Source organism: Molossus molossus, unplaced genomic scaffold, assembly GCF_014108415.1.
Source record: "Molossus molossus isolate mMolMol1 unplaced genomic scaffold, mMolMol1.p scaffold_m16_p_14, whole genome shotgun sequence".
NCBI classification, from domain to species: Eukaryota; Metazoa; Chordata; class Mammalia; order Chiroptera; family Molossidae; genus Molossus; species Molossus molossus.
The window spans coordinates 22,870,425-22,892,346 of NW_023425349.1; the positions used below are offsets into that span (position 1 = coordinate 22,870,425).

At 39.3% G+C, this 21,922-nt stretch overlaps 1 protein-coding gene across 5 annotated transcripts in view; it reads left to right on the top strand.

The window, feature by feature from the left end:
• The window catches only part of TMEM245 (transmembrane protein 245), an 89,659-nt gene that overhangs the window by 37,338 nt on the left and 30,399 nt on the right, over positions 1-21,922 (top strand). Inside the window, exons 8-15 of one of the 5 annotated variants that reach the window (XM_036260821.1) lie at positions 1,997-2,079; positions 4,630-4,869; positions 5,170-5,260; positions 13,627-13,725; positions 14,943-15,074; positions 18,098-18,220; positions 18,350-18,495; positions 19,008-19,074. In XM_036260821.1, the coding sequence (XP_036116714.1) occupies positions 1,997-2,079; positions 4,630-4,869; positions 5,170-5,260; positions 13,627-13,725; positions 14,943-15,074; positions 18,098-18,220; positions 18,350-18,495; positions 19,008-19,074 (981 nt within the window). The remainder of the gene's footprint in view (positions 1-1,996; positions 2,080-4,629; positions 4,870-5,169; positions 5,261-13,626; positions 13,726-14,942; positions 15,075-18,097; positions 18,221-18,349; positions 18,496-19,007; positions 19,075-21,922) is intronic. The other 4 variants (XM_036260817.1, XM_036260818.1, XM_036260819.1 and 1 more) reach the window with 4 other exon arrangements.

The following is a 21,922-nucleotide window of genomic DNA, read 5'->3' on the forward strand; positions in this document are numbered from 1 at the left end:
ACTGGAGTATTTGCTCATGAAAAATTGCTACTGCGCCTGGTAAAAACAGGTAGTTTGTGGCTTTCCTGCTGGAGTTATTCTCATCCTGCCTATTTAGGCAGTAAAAACTTGCAACTTTTCCTGTGGGAAGTGATGGATGTGGTTTGGGACTAACAACAGAGCAGCCGTAAATTAAAGGGGGAGATTCTAGAAGTAGGAAAGCCATAGATGGGTTGAAATTAATAAACCACAGGTCTTAGACTGATTGTTAAACTATGTATGTGTATGGGAGACCCCCCCAAGGAGATCTGTGAATGTTGAAAGCCTGGGGAGATTTGCAAATTTGTGCCTTTGATTGCATTTCTCAACTTTCACACATCTCAGGTTGCAGAGGAGGAAGCTTTCTTCTGTGAAGGGTCTGTGCATAATGTCTGCCAAAATCATTTGCTGACTGCTAAGCTCTGCAGGTTCAGGGAAAATCCTTAGGGAACAGGCTTTAAAATAAATTGATAAATGAATAAGTAAAAAGCACTGAGCAGAGACATCAGTGGCAGGGAAGATACATTTCTCTTTTTTTAATTTGAGTACAGTTAAGTTAGCTGCTTACTGAAACAAAGTAACAACCCTTGGAAGAATAAAACAGAATCCAGAGTTGCTACATTTTTTTTACTGTCCAATTTTTGTCTGTCTATTCTCTCTCTCTCTCTCTCCCTCCATAACAAAAGAAGAAAAAAATGGAAATATAATGAACAACACTGGTAAGAAGTTCCTATAGTTTACCAGAAGTAAGTCAATATTAGCTTGAAGTAGATTGTGATAAATCAAAGGTGTGACAAGTTTGAGATAAATAACAACCACTAAATAGCCCAAATTTTAGGGGCACTAAAATGGTATACATTATTAAATGTGAGGCAACTAAACAGTCAAAGGGTAGAGATTTTCAAACTGGATATCCAACTAAATGGTATCTATAAGAGATACACTTTAAATTCAAAGACATTAAAAGATTTGATAGTAAAGGATTTTAAAAAGATATAGCATGCAAATTATAAACATAAGAAATGTGGTGTGATTATATTAATATCAGACAACAATTAAAACAGGTATTACTAGGGACAAAGACTTTTCATAATGATAAAAGAGTTAATACTACGGTAAGATAACAGTTATGAATGTGTATATTCTAACAGTAGAGCTCTAAAATACATGAAGCAAAATATTTAGAATTAGAAGGAGAAATAGACAAATCAAAGATTATAGTTAGGGATTTACTAATACTCCTCTTGCAATAATTGAGAGAATAAGTAGATAGGAAATTAGTAAGGATATAAAAGCCTTGAAAAACGCTCAATTTGACTTGACAGTAGCAGAACCATGTTATTTTGAAGTAAACATGGAATACTCATCAGGATAAACCATATGCTCAATATGCTTAACAAATTTAAATGAAGTAAAATCATATAAGCCTGTTCTCTGACATTGGCTTGTTCCTTTTTTTATTTTCCTCATTTTGCTGATTTTTGGGCAAGGTAAATTTAAAGCAGTTTCAATTGGGTTTTTTTTTTAACTCAGAAACCTTGCTCAGTTGCTTATGCTTGCCTGTGTATCTTGCATCCCATTATAATTCTTTAAGCTCATGTGGTATTGATACTGCTTACACACACACACACATTATATATATATACACATATACTTACACTATACACACATGTGAACTAAATATATTTATATATTATTGTGTACATGTGTATTTGTATGTGTCTATTTACGTATTTTTTCCTTAAGTAAAATTGTTGAGCTTCTTGAAGATAGGGACCTATTATGTACATTTTATTTCCTATAGTGTGTGTCTTAGAATATTATGTATAGCAGCTGTTCAGTGCAGGTTTCTAAATTAATTGCAACTAAAATGTATAATTATTTGACTCTAAAATATTGCTCCAATACTAGTGCAGAGAAATAAATGTTAAGTTGGATTTTTTATTGAGATTCTTTTCTCTCCTTCTCTGTGATGCAGGTACATCAAGAGAGTGTGCACATGATAGAAGTCACAAGCAGTTTGATTAATGAAACTCTAGCAAATCACCCTGAGTGGGCAAAGTAAGAATATTCTTTTACAATGACAAAAATAGAGTTGGATGATGTAGGTTCGGTATCTGCTTGAAGTGGCCTTCATTGATGCAGCTGCCTTGGAAGAGAAAAGATAGGGTTTGCCAAAGCTTTGATGAAGGCTGTCATTTTTGCATAAGAATTGCATGTAATATGGGAGAAGGGGTGGTGGGAAAGTGCTTAAGATTTTGCAAACAGTTTATAGTAAATAATACTTTATATTTGAATTGAGATTTACAGTTTACAGCGTGTTTATAATTTACAGAGTACTTTACCTACGTTGTGACTTGTCTTCCTCACAGTGACTGTAGTAGGTTGAAGAGATTATCCCCATTTTATAGATGAGGAAACAGGATCAAAGGTTAAGGAACTGTAATAATAGTCTACCAGTGGCTGAGTCAGTACTCATACCCAGTGTTTCTGATCAAATATCAGTCCATGTATGAGGGTTTTATTTATTTTTATTTTATTTTATTCATTTTTTTAAGTATAGTTTTATTGTTTTTTTAGAGAGAGAGGAAGGGGGAGAGAGAGAGAATGAAACATTGATATGAGAGAGAAACGCCCCTACTGGGGATCGAGCCTGCAACCCAGGCATGTACCCTGACTCAGAATTGAACCAAGACCTCGCAGTCCACGGGACGATGCTCAGTCCACTGAGCCACACTGGCTGAAATATAGAAGAGTTTAAAAAAACTGTTTAGACTTTGGTAATTCATGGAAGGTCTGATTTTTTTGCAGCAGATTAGTGCGGATGAATATGAATAAATAGTAATGGTTTCTTGTATGTCTCAAGAGTGCAGCAAATTCCTGTCCTAAAGAAGGGAGTTGACTTTGTGAGAAATTCTGTGGACATTTCTAGAGGGGACACAGTTAAGAATCGATCAGATATATTTTCTTCTAATAGGGTGCACATTTTATATGTCCTGTGTAGGTGCTCTGACTTCCTGTGTGTGTGCTTGGTGAGCTGGCAGATAAGTTAGACTTAGGGCAGGGACATCCTAGCAGAGCTTCAAAGGAAATGCAGTCAGAGCACATCTTAATTCTTGTTTTGGACAATTCTATTGGTCTGGAACCCACTTTCTACTTTCTACTGAATAGAAAGTATATAGAAACTTGAGGGGCTACATGGTATGTTGGGAAGTTCCCTTTACTTCTATATATTCTTGGGGCTGTTCTCTTGGAAGGTGATACTGTGATAGAGGTTAACTTTAATCTAGGAAGGTGAGGCTAGGTAAGTCCAAATTATAGGAACTTGGTTTCTACTGCGAGTAGGCGAATAAGTGATTGGTTGAGGGTGACTATCCTAAGGAAGGAGCTCAATACAGAGGCTGTGGTAGGTGTTTGATCAAGGCTCATCCCAGCTGGTCCCAGCCAAGGTTGCTCAGGTGTTTCTGGCCCCATGTCTCCTAGAGGACACTTGTTGCAAGGAGGTCTAGACTGAGCTAAGATCTTTGACTTGGCCTCATGCCAGCTCCTCTTATCTGTTGCTATTAAGATAACCTGCATGAGTATGTTGGTGGAGTGTTTTCACTGGAGCCAGCCAGATTTATTATCAGGCTTCACTAGACGTTTGTTAGTCATTAAGGCTCTATCCGGATGCCTTTGCAAATCCTCACACTTTTGAATATTCCTACAGGATATAATTTTCCCATAAAAATGTAGTACCATATAATTGAAAATATTCAGCAGTCCCTTCAAACCACTTTTGAATCTATAAATTCTAGAGTAATTTAAAAGCTAAAAGCTACTTAATTTCCCCCAAATTACATCTCTTTAGAGATCCAAATTTCCTGTTCATATTTTTATACTGTAAGATCATTGCACTTATAAGTATCTCTAAAGTTTTGTCTTACTTGCTGAGAAATACTTGAACTGACTGAGAATTTGCCAAAAGCTTCACAAATATTTTGTTTATGTGGAGTGTATGATGAACTGGTTAATATTAAAGATTTGAACCAATTTGTGAATGTGAACATTGTTAGTATACAGCATTGTAAGGAGCAGTTAAGAGTATATATGAAAATATTTTCTCCTTTGGAAAACACGGGGCATATGTTGTATATTATTAATGCAAATGCCTGTTTAGTTGACAGGACGATGGGGAGGCCACCTTGCACTACTGCACAAGGGGTCAAGTTTGTAGACCACAATTCTTTTTTTTTTTTTTTTTTATCCTCACCTGAGGATATTTTTCCATTTTTTGTACAGATAGAATGGAAGGGAGAGAGAGGAAGGGAGAGAGAGTGAGAAACATCGACGTGAAGGGACACATCGAGTGGCTGCCACCCGCACGACCAACCAGGGCCGGGGACAAACTGCAACCGAAGTACGCGCCCTTAGCGGGAACCGAACCCGGATCTCTCCGGACCGCAGGCCGACGCTCCAACCGCTGAGCCAAACTGGCCAGGGCCACAATTCTTTGTATAGATAGAACTTTGCTCAGGAGTTCCTCACATCTTAAAGAAAAAGATCTTCAATGAATAGATAATTGAAAACAGTAATTCACCCTCAATTTTCTTATATTCCTCTCTTCTTCAGTTCCTTAGATCAGAGGTCCTCAAATATTGGTGTGCACCAGAATCCCCTTCAGGGCTTGTCACGGTACAGATTGCTGGGCTCTGGCCCCAGTTTCTTTTTCAGTCGGTCTGGGTTTGGGCCGGGTTTCTCAGCAGTGCTGATGCTGCAGGTCCATGGACCACAGTTTGACAACCACCACTGTCTGTCCCAGATGCTGACCATCAGTCCCAGAACCACTTCCTCAGATGCTGTGGGAATAAGGCAGGTGACCCAGGACCCGAGGGACAGAGAAACCCGGCAGAGCAAAAGGACAGAGAGGTTTTAGGGAAAGTGGATCTAAAAGATAAGGAAAACTTGAAAAGACATACCGAATATTAGAATTAGGCCAAGTAGACCTAGAAGTCAAGGATTCCTGTGTGCCATTCATCTGTATCTCTGTGTTGACTGATAACAGCTTGTCAGTTATTGATAGTTTAAATACAGGGTTCAAAAAGTTACGGGTGTAATACATTAAAAGTGTGCTAGTTTTTTCATTTTCTTCCTTTTTTTATTTTAAATTAGTTGGCTTCCTGAGGCTCAGGTAGTCCAAAGAGCCCTCAATTCTGCGGCTAACAATGTGTATCAGTATGGACGAGAATGGATAACCCACAAGGTAAGGGAAGAGCTTCTCTTTGTGGCTTTCTCTTTGCAAGGTCTTTATTGGTATTGATTTCTTGCTTTGATAAAGCATAAATGGAGATTGTGTTTAGAGTAATTTCCATTTGGATATAAGCTTATATCTACAAGTCAACAAGCAACATACAATGAAATTAAACCTTCTGCACGATCATACTGAATAGTGCTAGTAGCCTAAAAAAGCTTAGAAGTTGGCCATTTGCTTTTTGTTCAAGACAGATCGGATTCATTATTTGTGCATTAGGAAAGAATGATCACTGAGCTTGGTGTTCAAATAAGACCTTGTTGGGCGGGGGGAACGTATTGGGGCATATTAACTTTTATTACCTCCTGGTAGCTGTGCTTTCCAGTTTCCAATTTGTTTCATTTAATCTTTCCAAGAAAGCTGCAATAGTCTGAATTATTTTGCCTGCTTACAAAGAAACAAACTTAGTAAGGCTCGGTGAATTCCCAGTAGTCAAGTAGTAAATCGCAGAGCTTGTTTTCAAACTGAAGACGGACTCCAAATCTCTTGCTCTTTCTGTTGTCATATGCTAGAGGTTTGTGCCTAGAACTGACCTAAGTGCTTTCATGTGGCAGTTGAGATAGACCATGAAGGAATGATAAGCCTTAGATGAATAAAGAGAAGGAAGAGTGTATTTTAAGAACAGGTATTGATGTGAGCCAAGATGTAGAAGCAAGAGTGTGCTTGAGAAGATGAGCTTGACTGAAACTTTGTGAAGGGGAGATGGAAGAGGAAAAGGCACCATTGTGTTGCCGTTGAGGATCAGATTCCATGAGTTGGATTTGGGATTTTCCTTTTTCTCCCCTCATATAGCCTGTGGGAATGAAGGTAATTTGAAAGGTTTTTTTTAAATTGATTCTTAGAGAGAGAGAGAGAGAGAGAGAGAGAACACACCTGTGTGAGTGGCAAACATCTATCTGGTGCCTCCTGCACACCCTCTACCTGGGATTGAGCCCCTAACCCGGGTTTATGCCCTGACCGGGAATTGAACCAGCAACACTTCAGTGTACGGGACAACATCCAGCCAACTGAGCCACACTGGCCAGGGCTGAAGTTTTAATATGTTGAAGTAATCAGGATCATTTAGGGACTGACAAAATTGGTTTGAGTGAGACATGTACCCAGAAATAAAGGATTAGTATGTGAATCTGTGTTGAAAAGTCAGAACAAAGTCTCAAAATAAAATGTATATTGAAAATTATACTGCACACATGTGTATAGTAATCTACTAATCTAAGGATGGAATTGTGGTCAAGTTAAGACAAAGATATGTATTATTGATTTTTTTGGGTCCATAACTGATAATCTAATCAATGGTCACATGGAAGTCTTTGAAAAATATTTATTGAAAAATGAAAGATAAGTATACGGGTATAGCTCTCAGAACCATCACAGAAGGAAGATCCAGCTATTGCAGAAGGCTTTTAGTCTTCTAGAAATATTTTGGCATAGTTATTTCTCCTGAAACCATGGTGTTTAGGCCTTAATTTATCTATTTGGGAGAGATATTTATTCTGGAATTCTCAACTGTTTGGGAAAAGAATAAAAAGGAATTTGAGTAGCTGAAGAAATGTGACTTAGATTTTAAAGGAGTAAATTTCAAATTATTCAGAGAAAAAATAAGTTTGAAACCTTTGGCTCAAGATTTTAAAAGGGAAGACAGTTGAAAAGAGATGGGGCCCTGGCCAGTTTGGCTCAGCGGTTAGAGTGTCGACCTGCGGTCCCGAGAGGCCCGGGTTCGGTTCCCACTAAGGGCATGTACCGCGGTTGCAGTTTGTCCCCGGCCCTGGTTGGGTTGTGCGGGTGGCAGCCACTCGATGTGTCCCTTTCACATCGATGTTTCTCTCTCTCTCTCTCTCTCTCTGTTCCTGTCTCTCCCTCCCACTCTACCAGAACAAAAAAAGAAAAATGTCCTCGGGTGAGGATAGAAAAAAAAAGAAAAGAGCCCTGGCCGGTTTGGCTCAGCGGTTAGAGTGTTAGCCTGTGGTCCTGAGAGACCTGGGTTCGGTTCCCGCTAAGGGCATGTACCTCGGTTGCAGTTTGTCCCCGGCCCTGGTCGGTTGTGCGGGTGGCAGCCACTCGATGTGTCCCTTTCACATCGATGTTTCTCTCTCTCTCTCTCTGTTCCTCTCTCTCCCCCCCACTCTACCTGAACAAAAAATGGAAAAATGTCCTCGGGTGAGGATAAAAAAAAAAAAAAGAAAGAAAAGAGATCGGTATTGCTAACAAAATATTTGTGATCCTGACTTAGAAGACACGGGGATAATATCTAAAAGCAAGTGTTGAATGTCCATCAGCTGATGAATAGATAAATAAAATGTGATATATCCATGTAATTTGGCCATAAAAGGAATGAAGTACTGATATCTTCTATAACATGGATGGACCTTGAAAATACGATGCTAAGTAAAAGAAGCAGTCATAAAAGACCACATATGTATGAGTCTATTTATATGAAATGTACAGAAGAGGCGTGTCTAGAGTAGTGGTTTCTAGAGGCAGAGGGTTTGGAGAGAAACGTGGAAATGATTGCTAATGAGTATGGAGTTTTCTTTTGGAAATGTTCCCAAATTGATTGTGGTAATTGTTGCTTAACTCTGAATATACTAAAAAACTGTTAAATTGTACACTTAAATGAGTTGATTGTAAGGTGTGTGAATTATATCTTAATAGTTGTTTTCGAGCCCTGGCCGGTTTGGCTCAGCGGTTGGAGCGTCGGCCTGCGGTACAGAGAGACCCGGGTTCGGTTCCCGCTAAGGGCACGTACCTCGGCTGCAGTTTGTCCCCGGCCCTGGTTGGTCGTGCGGGTGGCAGCCACTCGATGTGTCCCTTCACGTCGATGTTTCCTCTCTCTCTCATTTCCTCTCTCTCCCTCCCGCTCTATCTGAACAAAAAATGGAAAAATGTCCTCGGGCGAGGATTAAAAAAAAAAAAAACAATAGTTGTTTTTGAAAAAAGATGCATTGAAATTGCATGGGTAGCTTTCTAATAAGCTGAGAATGCATACAACTAAGAATCATGTTAGAACTGAGTCCTAAGAGCTAAAGTCTGAAAAGGCTAGAAAAAAAGGCCATGGTCAGAAAAGGGAAAGAGGTTTTTAGGGTGCATTTAGGTTTGAACAGAGAAGGTTCCTGTCTGTCTGCCCCCAGCGTGCTTTGTCAACCATATCTTGTTTCTCCCCTGTGTATTGTTGGGCTTCTGCTCACGGCTGACTATTTTCTCAGCATCCAGTTTATTTTCTTCACTCAACATCCTTGCTTGAGCTATCCTTTCTGCTTGGTTTGCCCATTCTAAAATGTGTACTTGAAGGTGCTGCCCTCAGACAGCAAGAGAATAAGTACTGTGTTTGCTTTGTCCCTTCTCCCGTGACTGGAATGAAGAAGATGACAGCTAGTTCACAGACATGCCAGGCACTGTTCTGAGGACTAGGGAGAAGGCAGCAAACCAGGAAGTTACCACTCTCCTGGAGCTTACACTTGTGAGAGATGACAGACATTAAACATGTAAACAAATAAGTATTCCAGATCAGCGTAAACAGGGTGAACATAGTAAGGAGTGACTCAGAGTGATGCTTTAGCTAGGATGGCCAGGGAATGTCTCTGAAGTGATGTTTCACTAAGACTTGAATGCTGAGAAGGAGGCAGTTTGTGAAGGTCTGGAGAAATGATATTTCAGGCTGAGGGATAGAAAACTCAGTCTCTGAGATGGGAACAAGCTTGGTTGAAGGGAAAAGGAAGGAAGGCCAGTGTGGCTGGAATAGGGAATGTGGTGATGGGACAAGCCATTTTAATTACAAAGTAAACATTTTATGGGTTTAAAACAGAAAGGGAGATGACCTCATGTACGATGCTGAAAGCTCCTTTTGGCTGGTTTATGGAGAAGGTGGCAAGAATGGAGAAGGCAGGGAGACCAGTAAAAAGATTCTTATTCCAGCTCTGGCTTGTCTGGCTCAGAGGTTAGAGCATTTGCCTGTGGACCAAAGAGTTGGGGGTTCGATTCTGATCAAGGGCACATACCTGGGTTGCAGGTTTGATTTCCGACCCCAGTCGGGGTTGTGTGGGAGGCAACTAATCGATGTGTCTCTCTCACATTGATATTTCTCTCTCTCCCTCTCTCTCTTCCACTCTCTCTAACAAGTTAATGGAAAAATATCCTCTGTTGAGGATTAACAACAACAAAAAAGATTGTTATCTAGCCCTGGCCAGTCTGGCTCAGTGGTTAGAGCGTCGGCCCACGGATTGGAGAGTTCTGGATTCGGTTCCTGCTAAGGGCATGTATCTCGGTTGCAGTTTGTCCCTGGCCCCAGTGGGTGGCAGCCACTTGATGTTTCTCACGTCGATGTTTCTCTCCCCCTCACCCCCCGCTCTATCTGAAGATAAATTCGGGTGAGGGTAAAAAAGAAAGATTGTTTTCCAGTAGTCCTGGTGAGATGTTGATGATTTGGACAAGGATTGTAGAAGTAGAAACTGAGATGATCATACTAGGCATATTTTTGAGGTTGTTCTGACCTCAAAACTCCATGTGGAATTACTCATGGAGTGAAAGGGAAGGGAGATTTTGGTTTGCCAAACTAGAAGGGTAGCTGTGCCACTTACTGAGATGGAAGAACTTTGAGGTGGTAATGGGGGTATAAGTGTTGCAGAGAGACCAGTAATTCTGCTTGGGGTGTATTAAGTTTGAAATACCTACTAGATATTTAAGTAGAGGTATCACAAAAGGTAACTGAACATACATAGCTGGAGCCCAGAAGAAAGATCTGGGCTATAGATGGAGGTCTGTGTATCATCAGCTGGTATTCATAGGATTGGGTAAGGTGCCTGCATTTAGTTCTCTATGGCTGCCATCCTGAAGTACCGAAGACTGGGTGGCTTTAAGACAGAACTTTATTTTCTCACAATTCTGGAGGCTAGAAGTCCAACATCAGGGTGTTAGCAGGTTTGGTTTCTTCTGAGGCCTTCTTCCGTGGCGTGTAGATGTCCTGTGTCTTCACATGGTCTTCTGAGTATGTCTGTGTCATAATCTTTTTCTTTCTTCAATAAGGACACCAGTCATGTTGGATGAGGGTTCACTCTAATGACATTATTTTATGTTATTTATTTCTCTGAAGACCCAATCTGTAAATAATCACATTCTAGGGTACTGGGGGTTCGGATTTCAACACATGAATATTGGGAGGGAGACACAATTCAGCCCATAATAATGGCCCAAGGAGAGAGTATCAATGGAAGGATCAAAGATAGACACATGAACACTTAAGGTTCTCAATGACAAAGAAGACTGAGGAGGAGTAGCCTGTGGGGTAGGAGGAGAACCACACTGTGTGTTGCAGGGTCCTAGAGAAGAAAATGTTTCAAAAAGACGAGGTCAGCTATGGCAGATGCTGCCGAAGCTTCGCCTTAAGTCAGTTCTCAAATGGCATTTTGACTGCACTTAATGCTTTATTGTTTTTCATATGCAGAGAGCATGTCATATATCACCAAGAATGTATGCATTAGTGATTCTTTTAAGAGCAGTGATCTGTTCTTTAGATTCATGCTCTCTGGCCTAGTCTTTCCAGTTTTATTTTATTTTATTTTTTTTACGAATTTCCTTATCTTTCCAGTTTTAATACATGCTGAACTCCCCTTTATTGTTACAGTTGTGGTATTTTAACCATTCGCTGTTGTGCTAGGAGTGAGACTGTTAAAGGAAATGTCTGTTGTTAATGGTGCTTTATTGCAATGAAGGCCACTGTGCAGATTATTTAGAAAAGAGGCGGTCGGTGACCTCAAGTCTAGGCCTTTCTGCTTAAAGGGAGATTTCAGAAGCTGATAGGAAAATGACAGAAATAATTGCTTATAGGAAGTCTGTGAGTATTTGACAGTCATAATATAGAAAAGACAAATTTAAAGAAACTAAAGGAAGTTAGACTGGGGATAATTGTGTTTTTTAATTATTTGGGGTAATTTGCCCTATTAGGTGTTCTTCATAGGTTATATAGGCTCGAGTTGAAAGAACAGAGAACTTTTAATTCCAACTCTGCTGCTTGTCTGCATGACCCTGGGACTGACATAGATTCTTTCTAAATCTGTTTTCTCAAAAGAACAAAGGTATGACAAAACTATTTTCTTTCTTTCTTTTTTTTTTTTTTATCCTCACCCAAGGACATTTTTCCATTTTTTGTTCAGATAGAGAGGGAGGGAGAGAGAGGAAGAGAGAGAGAGAAACATCTACGTGAAAGGGACACATCGAGTGGCTGCCACCTGCACAACCAACCAGGGCCAGGGACAAACCACAACCGAGGTACGCGCCCTTAGCGGAAACCGAACCCAGGTCTCTCTGGACCACAGGCCGATGCTCTAACCGCTGAGCCACACCGGCCAGGGTGACAAAACTATTTTCTATCTAACTCATGAGTTGTTGTAAAGATCACATAATGTAGGTGCAAATCATTTGTAAATTGTAAAATGCGATGAAAAGATAAATGGCTTTGATACTTACTGATTTGTATTTTATGAATAAATAAAATAAATATAAAGGAAAACATCGGGCAGATATGTTTGCATCAAACATGTGTAAGAACTGGTTTAAGTATCTATAAGGCCAAGTGGGCGAAAGGTATGCGTAAGCCACACAAAGGGAAATGCACATAGAAAGCTAAAATGGAAAAGCGTCCTTCTCGTCACCCAAAAGGAAAAGTATAAATAATTAGTTACCATTTCACATCTGTTAACTTATCTGAAATGTATCGGTTATCCATAAGGCTTTTGGAAAATCGGTTTATTTATACAATGTTGGAAAATAGAAATTGGTATGATCCTTATAGAAAACAATTTAATGATGTATAGTAAGAACCATTAGAAATGCTCATTGCCTTTGATTCCTGCACATTTATCTTACTGTTAGAAATATGGAAATATTGTGTATAAGGATGTTCATTGCAGTGTTATTTGTGACATGAAAATTGGGGACCATCTATATGTCCTGTGATTTGGTGATGATTAAATAATATCAAAACTTAATGAACTAATATGAAACCATTAAAAGTAAAGGTGAAGGTTAGTGATGAAGCCTAAATATGAAATGTTTATGATATAAAAAAAAATACAGAATTCTAAATTATGTTTATGTAAACAAGGCAGAAAGTTGCAAAGGAAATGAGGTTGCCAATTTTATTAAGGCAAGTGAGACTACACATCAGTAATTTTCCTTTTAAAAGTATCTTTAATATTACCATATGGTTGTTGTTGTTGTTTATTTTTAATCTTCACCCAAGGATATTTTTCCATTGATTTTTTTTATTTATTTATTTTTTATTTTTTTATTTTTTCATTTTTTGTTCAGATAGAATGGGAGGGAGGGAGGGAGGGAGGAAGAGAGAGAGAAACATCGACGTGAAAGGGACACATCGAGTGGCTGCCACCCGCACAACCCAACCAGGGTCGGGGACAAACTGCAACCGAGGTACGTGCCCTTAGCGGGAACTGAACCCGGGTCTCTCTGGACCGCAGGCCAATGCTCTAACCGCTGAGCAAAACTGGCCAGGGCTTTCCATTGATTTTTAAATAAAGTGGAAAGGAGGGAGGGGGAGAGAGAGAAACATCAAGCTGAGAGAGACACATCCATTGGTTGCCTCCCCACATGACCCCAACTTGGGGGCTGAAGATTGAACCTGCAACCTAGTTACTTGTACCTTCCCTGGGAGTTGAAACTGTGACCCTTTGGTCTGCGGGCCGGCCGATGCTCTAACTGCTGAGCCAAACCAGCTAGGGCGTATGGTTTTAATAATACATAAAATGTGGGATTTCAGATATTGTAATGAATGACCTTACTCTGTCTCAAATGTACTCGATTCCCACACATCCTAAAGCCAGTCTGATCAGTCATAACTCTGAGACCTGACATCTCTCAGCAAACTAACAAAAATATTTGCATTTATAGCTAAGGTTCTAAAATGTCAAAATTCTGTGGTAATTCCTAATAATAGTGATAAATGTGACATGAGACTTCTGTATAATGGGTGGGCCCTGGGGTCACGTGGAAAAATTTTTCTCTGGGAAGATATGATCAGACAAGTCTGTAGTCATGGCTCTATTTGTTCCATTCTTTTACAGCCCAAAGTAGCTCTCCTTGAGATCTAAGGATAGAGGAATGAAAAAAGAAGCAAAAAATGAGAGAGAGGAAATTTACTGGGAATGTAGAGGAACAAAGTTTATGAAAAGAACATAATGTGGCTAGAGGCAATTAAATAGTCTGGGACATTTCAGTTTGACTTGGAACAAATGTAAAGACCCAGCATATTCATTTCACTGGGTTATTGCCTGAAATATTAAACTAGATTATATCTGTATTTCTTCCAGCTTCATAAAATTCTTGGAGATAAGGTGAACAATACCGCTGTGATTGAAAAACAGGTATTAGAACTTTGGGACAGACTGTATCATTCTTGGTTTGTAAAGGTAAGTTATTTCTATGGATTTCAATTGTCAGCTAATTAAGTCCTTTTATTTTGTAGACCCAGTGATCAGACTGGAATTTCATTTATTGAAGTTTTTGAGCTGCAGGGTCTTAAACCTTAGGTCACTAAAAGTCAGAGTGATTAATGGTTCATCTCCACGGCAGAATTCACCAGTCCTTCTGGTGTATCAGTATTCCATCTTCTGTTTGTCGTCATCCACAGCATTTCATCGTCTAGACCAGCTCTGCAGGAGAAATGTAATGCAAGACACCTAATGTTAATTATTCTAGTGGCCCCATTACCAAAGCAAAAATAAATAGGTGAAATTGTCTGTTCATATCTCTTTCAAATCTAGTTATTTCTGCCAATGTAATTTTCTTCCAGATAGACAAGTTAGATTACCTTTGTTTCTTTTTCATATTCTTTTCCTGTTTTATTGAGATATACTTGACACATAACATTGTATTAGTTTTAGGTGAACTTTTTCATATTCTTCTCTCCCCTCTTCTCTCTTTATATTGTGCAGAAGGTTAATAAGGGAGACAAGGAAATGAGGAAAAAAACAAAAATGAGAGACCAAGAAAAAGGTAGAGGGATTAAAAAGGGGGGGGGGGAGCCCTGGCCGGTTTGGCTCAGCGGTTAGAGCGTCGGTCTGCGGTCCTGAGAGACCCGGATTCGGTTCCCGCTATGGGCGCGTACCTCGGTTGCAGTTTGTCCCCGGCCCTGGTTGGTCGTGCGGGTGGCAGCCACTCGATGTGTTCCTTTCACATCGATGTTTCTCTCTCTCTCTCTGTTTCTCTCTCTCCCTCCCACTCTACCTGAACAAAAAAATGGGAAAATGTCCTTGGGTGAGGATAAAAAAAATAAATAAATAAATAAAAATAAAAATAAAAAATAAATAAAAAGGGGGGGGAGAAATGAAAGTAAGTGCGTGTTTGTGTACAGTTGAATACACTGAAGAATAAAGTGTGTTCTCAAATGTACTTAGGAGGGAAGCACTTGAGCTTGGCTGAGACTCAGTAACTAGCATGTAAACAGAAAAATATCTTTGGGGGCTTTAGGTGGAGTACTTAATTGATTTCTTAAATAATGCAAGGTTTTTCACTTTTGTATATTTACTAAAGTGCTCAGGTGGACCTAAAACAAAATAGGTTATTTATACTTTCTATTCTTTAGGTTGAGACGGAGATTTCATGTCTGAACTGTTTTATTCCATAGAATGTAACACATTCTGGACGGCACAAAGGACACAAGATGCATATAAGTCGTCAGAATAGCTGGCTGGGAGACATTCTGGACTGGCAAGATATCGCTTCATTTATCCACGAGAACATTGAAACATTTCTTTCTGTAAGAAATAGTATTTATAGTTAAACTGGACTTAGAAGTGAAAACAAAAACTAATTTTCAGTCTTCTTTTCTCACTTAAAGATCTTTAGTTACCCTGTTTTTAGTGGCACAATGTGCAATTTCAAAAATTCTAAATGCACCAGAAAGATGTCCAAAAGCTGTAGACCTCAGGTGTAGCTGCCCTGATGCCTGGAAAGCAACTAGGAGATGCTGAATCAGGAAGCATGTGCACAACGCTGCGGCTCTCAGATTCTGAGCTAGGTATCCTCGTCACCATAAGCGGACCAGGACGTCCCCAGCTGGACCCCTGGAGAGGGAGCTGCCTTTCTGGTGGGCAAAACCCTTTGGCAGATGGGAATACTGTTTTCTCCCCCATGCACCATCCACCTCTGCCTTTTTTTTTTTTTTACAAAGGATAAAAGTGGGGTAAGGAATAGCTAGTAGTGTTGATAAGTTTTGATGACCGCTCTTTGTTTCGTACTGTACTTTGTGGGGTGTCTCAGCCTGTGGCTTTTCACAGAGATGAGAAGAACGTTATTGTGAATAAATTTGGGACTTGCATCAAGTTAACAAAAGTCGAGATTTGCAATGCTAGATTTTTTTAAATTTAATTTTTCTCAAAATAATAGATGACCATAGCTGAAAAGTAAAAATTGCTTTAAGATTTAAAATTTTAAAAAGATAGCAATGCCCAACTCTGTGCTTCTCCACTTCATTCTTATTCTCTAGAAATAGCTGTCAATTCTTTTATGCTATTTTATTTTTATTTTTTAATTTATTTATTGAATTTTTTTGGGTGACATTGGTTAATAAAATTATACAGGCTTCAGGTGTACAGTTCTGTAATACAGCATCTTTATGTTGTATTGTGTGTTCACCACCTCAAGTTTAGCTCTTTCTGTGCATTTACCTCTCAGTTTCTAAAATATGTTTATGCTGCTCTTTCTCGGTTTTGCAATGTTAGATATTATCTTTGACTTTCTAATATAGGAGATGAAGGTAAAGATGTGACTTTCTTACAAGTCCCTCAGTGCTCTCCTACCCTTCCTGTGGGGGTTTCTTATAATTCCTTTGGTTGCTCCCTCCATTCTTGCACTCACACTTTCCATTCCTCCCATTCACCTGCTAGAGCTATAACAGTTTGAAATTCAATTTATTTATTTCTGCCACCATACTTGTAATGCCCAACAACTCTTTCTTATATTCTAAATATTCCTTCCTAATCCCTTTGAGTACACAGAAAGGTTACTTGACCTTGGGGACTACCAGTGTACAATTAATGAATTCAGTTAATTTCTTAAGAATGACCACAGGGCATTTTCTATCAGTATGACCCAGAAACTATTCAAAAAAATTCAAAAAAAATTTTTTTGATAAAAATTCCAAGATGATTGAGGCCCCCAAAAGAATGCTTGTCAAAATCACAAGTAAGGGCATTGTTGGTTTGTTTTTTGGAATCAGTGCCATTATTCATTTATTCCTTTACCCCACAGGGTCAAACAGTCAATCATGCATATTTTTGTAGGCATTGTGAAACATTTTCAGGATTTTATGTAAGGAGTTTTTGTAAATGAAACCAGCCTGCCAAAGTTCTCTTATGAAGACTGAGCTGAGGTTTGCAAGAAATGCCGAGGACAACAAAAAGTGCTTTTATAAATGGTACATTTGAAGTAGGGAAGGCATGGGTAGGCCTTTCATAGCACAGATGGTGTAACTTGAACATATGACAAAAAACAGAACTGCTGTTTTGGAAAGGGAACCAAAATAAAATCAGACATTATGAGTTCTGGTCCCGGCTCTAGTTCCACGTATGAGCTGTCTGCCCTTGGGCAAGTTTTTAAAAACCTCTGAACATCAGTTTGCGTATCTACAAAATAAAGATGGTATCACCTGCATTTCTTCCCTTACAGTGTTGTGGTTTGTGGAAGCATTTTGAAAACTAAGGGAAAAAATTTTTTTTATAATTTTGCTTCCATATTGTTCATTACTTGGGGTGAATAGCACAGACATTATCATAAGGGACTTTAAGTTTATGAAGAAATAGGAAATGAAGATATGCAGGTGTGCTATAGGTAATATACATCTTCCTTTAGCAATACTTAACATATATTAATAACCTTTACTTTAATATCTGGTTCTAGTAAATTTGCAGGTGATCTACTGAACTCAGTCAGTTTTCATATAAGGGTCACTGTCTATGTGAGGAACAGTTTTTAGCTGCAGAGCTCTGCCTTTGACCCTGTCCCTTCCTTTCCTTTATTGTGACTTTAGTGAAGATGCTTTGGTAGTTGTAGATGAAGCTAAGTTGAAGGTGACAAGGGAGGAGGAAACTAATAAGACACATGCTAGATTTCCATGACCTGCACCTGTGAGCCTACAAGCTAAGTATATCCACACGTTGCATTTTGACATACTCTCCTATAGGTATTTATTTTCTGTGCATACCATTCTTGCATAGTTATAATTATGCTATATGTAAAATGTTCCTGTCCTGCTTTTTAAACTTAGCATTATATCATAATACAGATGGTTTTATTTATTTATTTATTTTGTTGATCCTCACCTGAGGTTATTTTTCCATTTGTTTTTAGATAGAGTGGAAGGGAGGGAGGGTGGGAGGGAGAGAAACATCAATGTGAGAGAGACACACTGATTGGTTGCCTCCCACATGACCCTGACCAGGGCTGGGGATTGAACCTGCAACCCAGGTATGTGCCCTTGAGCGGGAATTGAACCTGAGACCCTTTGGTCTGAGGGCTGATGCTCTAACTGCTGAGCCAAACCGGCCAGGGCATAATAGAGACATTTTTAATGGTTGCCTAATATTATTTGGAGTAGCTTTACCATAATTTATTTAATCATTTTCTTTACTAATCAATATTCAGATTTTTTTTTTTTTCATTTAAAATAATACTCTGTTCTTGTCTTTTCAGTTTTTGGTGCTGTATTAAAAGCACACTATATACCTGTAGAAACTCCTTTGCCGAGGATTAGTTCTGACAGTCAACTTTTCCTCCTCTCAGATCTTAGAGTCTCTGTGGATTGTCATGAGCCGGAACGTGAGCCTGCTCTTCACCACTGTCACCACGCTCCTGACCATCCTCTTCTACAGCGGGACGGCCCTTCTCAACTTCGTGCTCTCTCTGGTATGTACGTGTGGGTGAGAACACATCACGTTTCCTTCCGCAGTGAAGCACGTTCTTGGTGCCGTTTGTGTTTTATTCCTGTCGTTTCCGAATTTGATTTTTTAGGAGATACTGTCCTTTGTTTTGCAGATAATTTTCCTGACCACACTATTTTATCTGTTAAGTTCCAGCGATGAGTACTACAAGCCAGTGAAGTGGGTGATAAGCCTGACACCACTGTCTCAGCCAGGTCCTTCTTCTAATATTATTGGCCAGTCTGTGGAAGAAGCTATCAGGTAGGGGTACGATTTAGGTTCTTCTTTCCTTCAGACACTTCTTTCCATGAGAAGCCCATTTTCTGTCTTGAGCCTTCAAGTAATGTTCAGCATTAAACTAGTGAAGGAACTGGTATCTTCAAAATAATCTTATTTCCTTTTGTGAGGATAATAACTGTAAGCTGTGAAAATGTTGATAAGAAAAAAATTCAGAACAGTTTCACTATCCTACTCTCAAGCCGGTGATTTACAAAGATTTAATGTCCTGTCCCCATTGGCTTTTCTCCCCAGGCTCTTGCTCCAGCTCCTGATCATCATGTCACTTGCTCACACGTACACTGACCTCACTTTCTCTCAGAACCCTCCTTTGTTTTCAGAAGTTTCAGCTGTGCTCGGGGAGGGAGCAGGTGGCCTCCTGTTCCTTCCTCTCTCCCTCCGAAACCAGGCTGTGCCTTCTGCCAGAGGATAGGTTGGATACTGGCGATGAAAGGTTTTCGGTTATCTTTAACTCAATATCTCTGTGTGCATTGCAGGTTCTGGCCAGAAACTTCCATCATGTTTTCTGGGATCCATGTATTACAGGCTTGGTTTCTGAATGAGGTGATTCTTCAACATTTATTCTTCTTATGCTCATTCCAGGTCACAGGCTCCTGTCCCCCTTTTCTTTTTCCTCTTCCTCATTTCCAGTAGGGAGAGGCCTTTTGAAGCCCTGGCCTTGTTCCTCATTGCTCTGAATTTGTCATTAACACTCACATTTTTACTTTTTAGGAATAGCTACACATACTAAATTCTCATGTTGTCATTAGAGCTCCTTCTTCTGATAAGTTGATAGCCAGGTGGTTGTAAGTTTCTCTTGAATAGTGAATCCTTGGCTGACATTTCTGTTTCCACATATTTGTAAAAAATACCTTTGCATGGAACCAGTCTTCTGCAGAAGTCTTAATTTGACCTGATAATCCTGTCTCCATGAGCGAGGCTTATTTTTTAACACTGTTCATGTACCAGCTGGTGAAGATACCCCTTTGATCTCTGGAAAACCCTCTTACATTTAAATAGGATGAATGTTCCTTAAATGTTTTCTCTCAGGAATCTTTGGTAGGTTTTTTTCCTTTTTCCTATTAGCAAGACCTGCATAAGGTCTTCATCAGTATCTTGCTTCCTTGATTAGAGGTCAGTTATTTTATTTTGGAATTAAAATAGAAGTTCTTATCTACTATGGTGCTGTTTGGTATCCGTGTGGGACCATCCATGTAAAGATTCCAAGCTTAGGAGCTTTCAGGATGAAGCTGTCCTCAGGAAGAGCTTACTGGCTTCCCCGTGCCTTCTAAGCCTGTATGACTGTTGGTTATCATCTTTATGGAGGCAGTGAATGATGACAACTCTAGCAATAGATTAACTTCAGTTTATCTAAGTAACATGTATCTGACTCCAAAAAACTACCAAAAGGAAAATAACCTTCTGTCTTCCTAGTAGAATAAAGCTGTTGAGTCAATCATCTCAAAGCCTGGCAGGTCAGTGTGACGTAAGCCAAGCTTTATAGAAAAACATTTACCTTGTCCGTGAAGAACTTCAAGAAATATGATACTTTATTTTCCTAAAGTAATCTTGATTAGCACTGAGCCTTATTCTCACAAAAGTTTTTCTATCTTCAAATCTCAGTTTTTTAAATTTTCTCTTGTTCTATGTTCTTAGAATGAACCACTTGCTGGCCATCCTCTGAATGTTGGTCATTGAGTCACCTTTTTTCCATGAAAACCAAGTTATCCTTTGTTTTAAACTGAATTCTTGACTGTCCTGGTTGCTTGGAGCTGGTGAACAGAGCTGTGGAGCGCACCTAGGATGACGAAGGCGCCTTATCTTTCTGGTGTTCGGGGAGGAGCTGGTTGGGAAGAAGATCACGAGTTAAATTCGTGGTTCTGTTAAGACTGTTCAGATGGCCACGTGAAGCTGATGGCTAAAATTTCAGGGTTTGGCTCAGGAGGGGATTTGAGATGAAAAGAGTGGTCATCTACAGAGCTCGAGGAAATCAGTGTCTTCCTACAAATTGGACGTGCCTCGTGGTCTTGGTTTGCACGCAGTATTCATGCACTCTAACAGTGGCCCGTGTCTGGGATCCAGAGTACACTTGGACAAAACCCCTTCATTTTATCATCTTATTTTTAATACAGGAAAAAATATTAACAATACTTAGTACCAGAATTATAATCTTAATGGTTCTGAAAACTGACAGGTTTTTGTGAGTGAAAATAATGGCACAGACTAGAGAGCTTGTTAAAGCCGGGGCGTTTTTCTAACCAGAGCTGTATCAACTTATATACATTAAGGGTTGTAATTCAGGATGATTTTTAGCAGCCTAAGTGTTTTTGGTCTTTTTTTTTTTTTTTTTTACTGGGTCGAATTCAAGACTTAAATCAGAATGTACAGGTTTACAGCTGCCTCTGAAGAACCTTCTCATCTATGAGAGCAGTGGTTTCTGGTTCCAAGAGCTCTCAGACTTTTCATGCTGAAGGATTGTGTTCAAGAGGAAACGTGTCGTCGTGGAGAAACATTTTAAGAGGAAAAACATTATACAAATGATTATGAAAATATTATTATAATGTCCCGAGAGTGTAGTTTAGTCTGAAAATTATCAGTGATATCAGATTTTATAAGCATCAGTCATTAGTCATCCTTGATGTTGCAGTTAAGGCAGTCATTAAACTCATTTCATATGGTCCATTAATAAGTTAAAAGTGGACCTGAAATTGGGAGTTAACTGCATGACCAGACAGTGAAAATGTCTTTGTTCTTCAGGGTTTGCCTTTTGGAATATATGGCCACTTTCTAATCACTGTCTCATTGAAGTTTTGAACCTTATTTGTTATTTGCAATTCTGAATAAGTATTCTAAATTAATACATTTGTGGTTGGGTTTTCATTTCATGAATTTTTGGGTCAGTGGCATGCATCCTTCATTCCCAAACCATTTTCTTCCCCTTAGAGCATGTTGTGTTCTGAATGTTTGCATCATACCCTCTTCCCTGATGCTCCCATTCTGCTTGCTCTGGTGGAGATATTGCACATTACTAAGTTGCATGTTTCACGGCCTCAGTGCAATTTAGTGTGTGTGATATTTTCACATGAGTGCATGCACACGGGTATGGCTCTTGCTTGTGGGATCACAGCCTTTCAGTGCCAGTGGGTGGGAGTCCTACTGATGAATTTGATGGGAGAATGTTTGTGTTATGAGATTTTCATTTGGAAAGTGAACATTCTTTCCATCTCCTCCAATTTTGGAGGATTGAAAGTATTTGGATTTTTTTAAAAATTAGCATTGATCATTTAGTAAATTGGTACTTCTGTTTTTTACTCAGAGCAAAGTAAATCTTCATTGGAAAGAAAGTTTCATGGATTTAAGGTTATAAACATTTATTTAAATTAAAATGTATAAGGAAGTTTAAAGCTGTTAG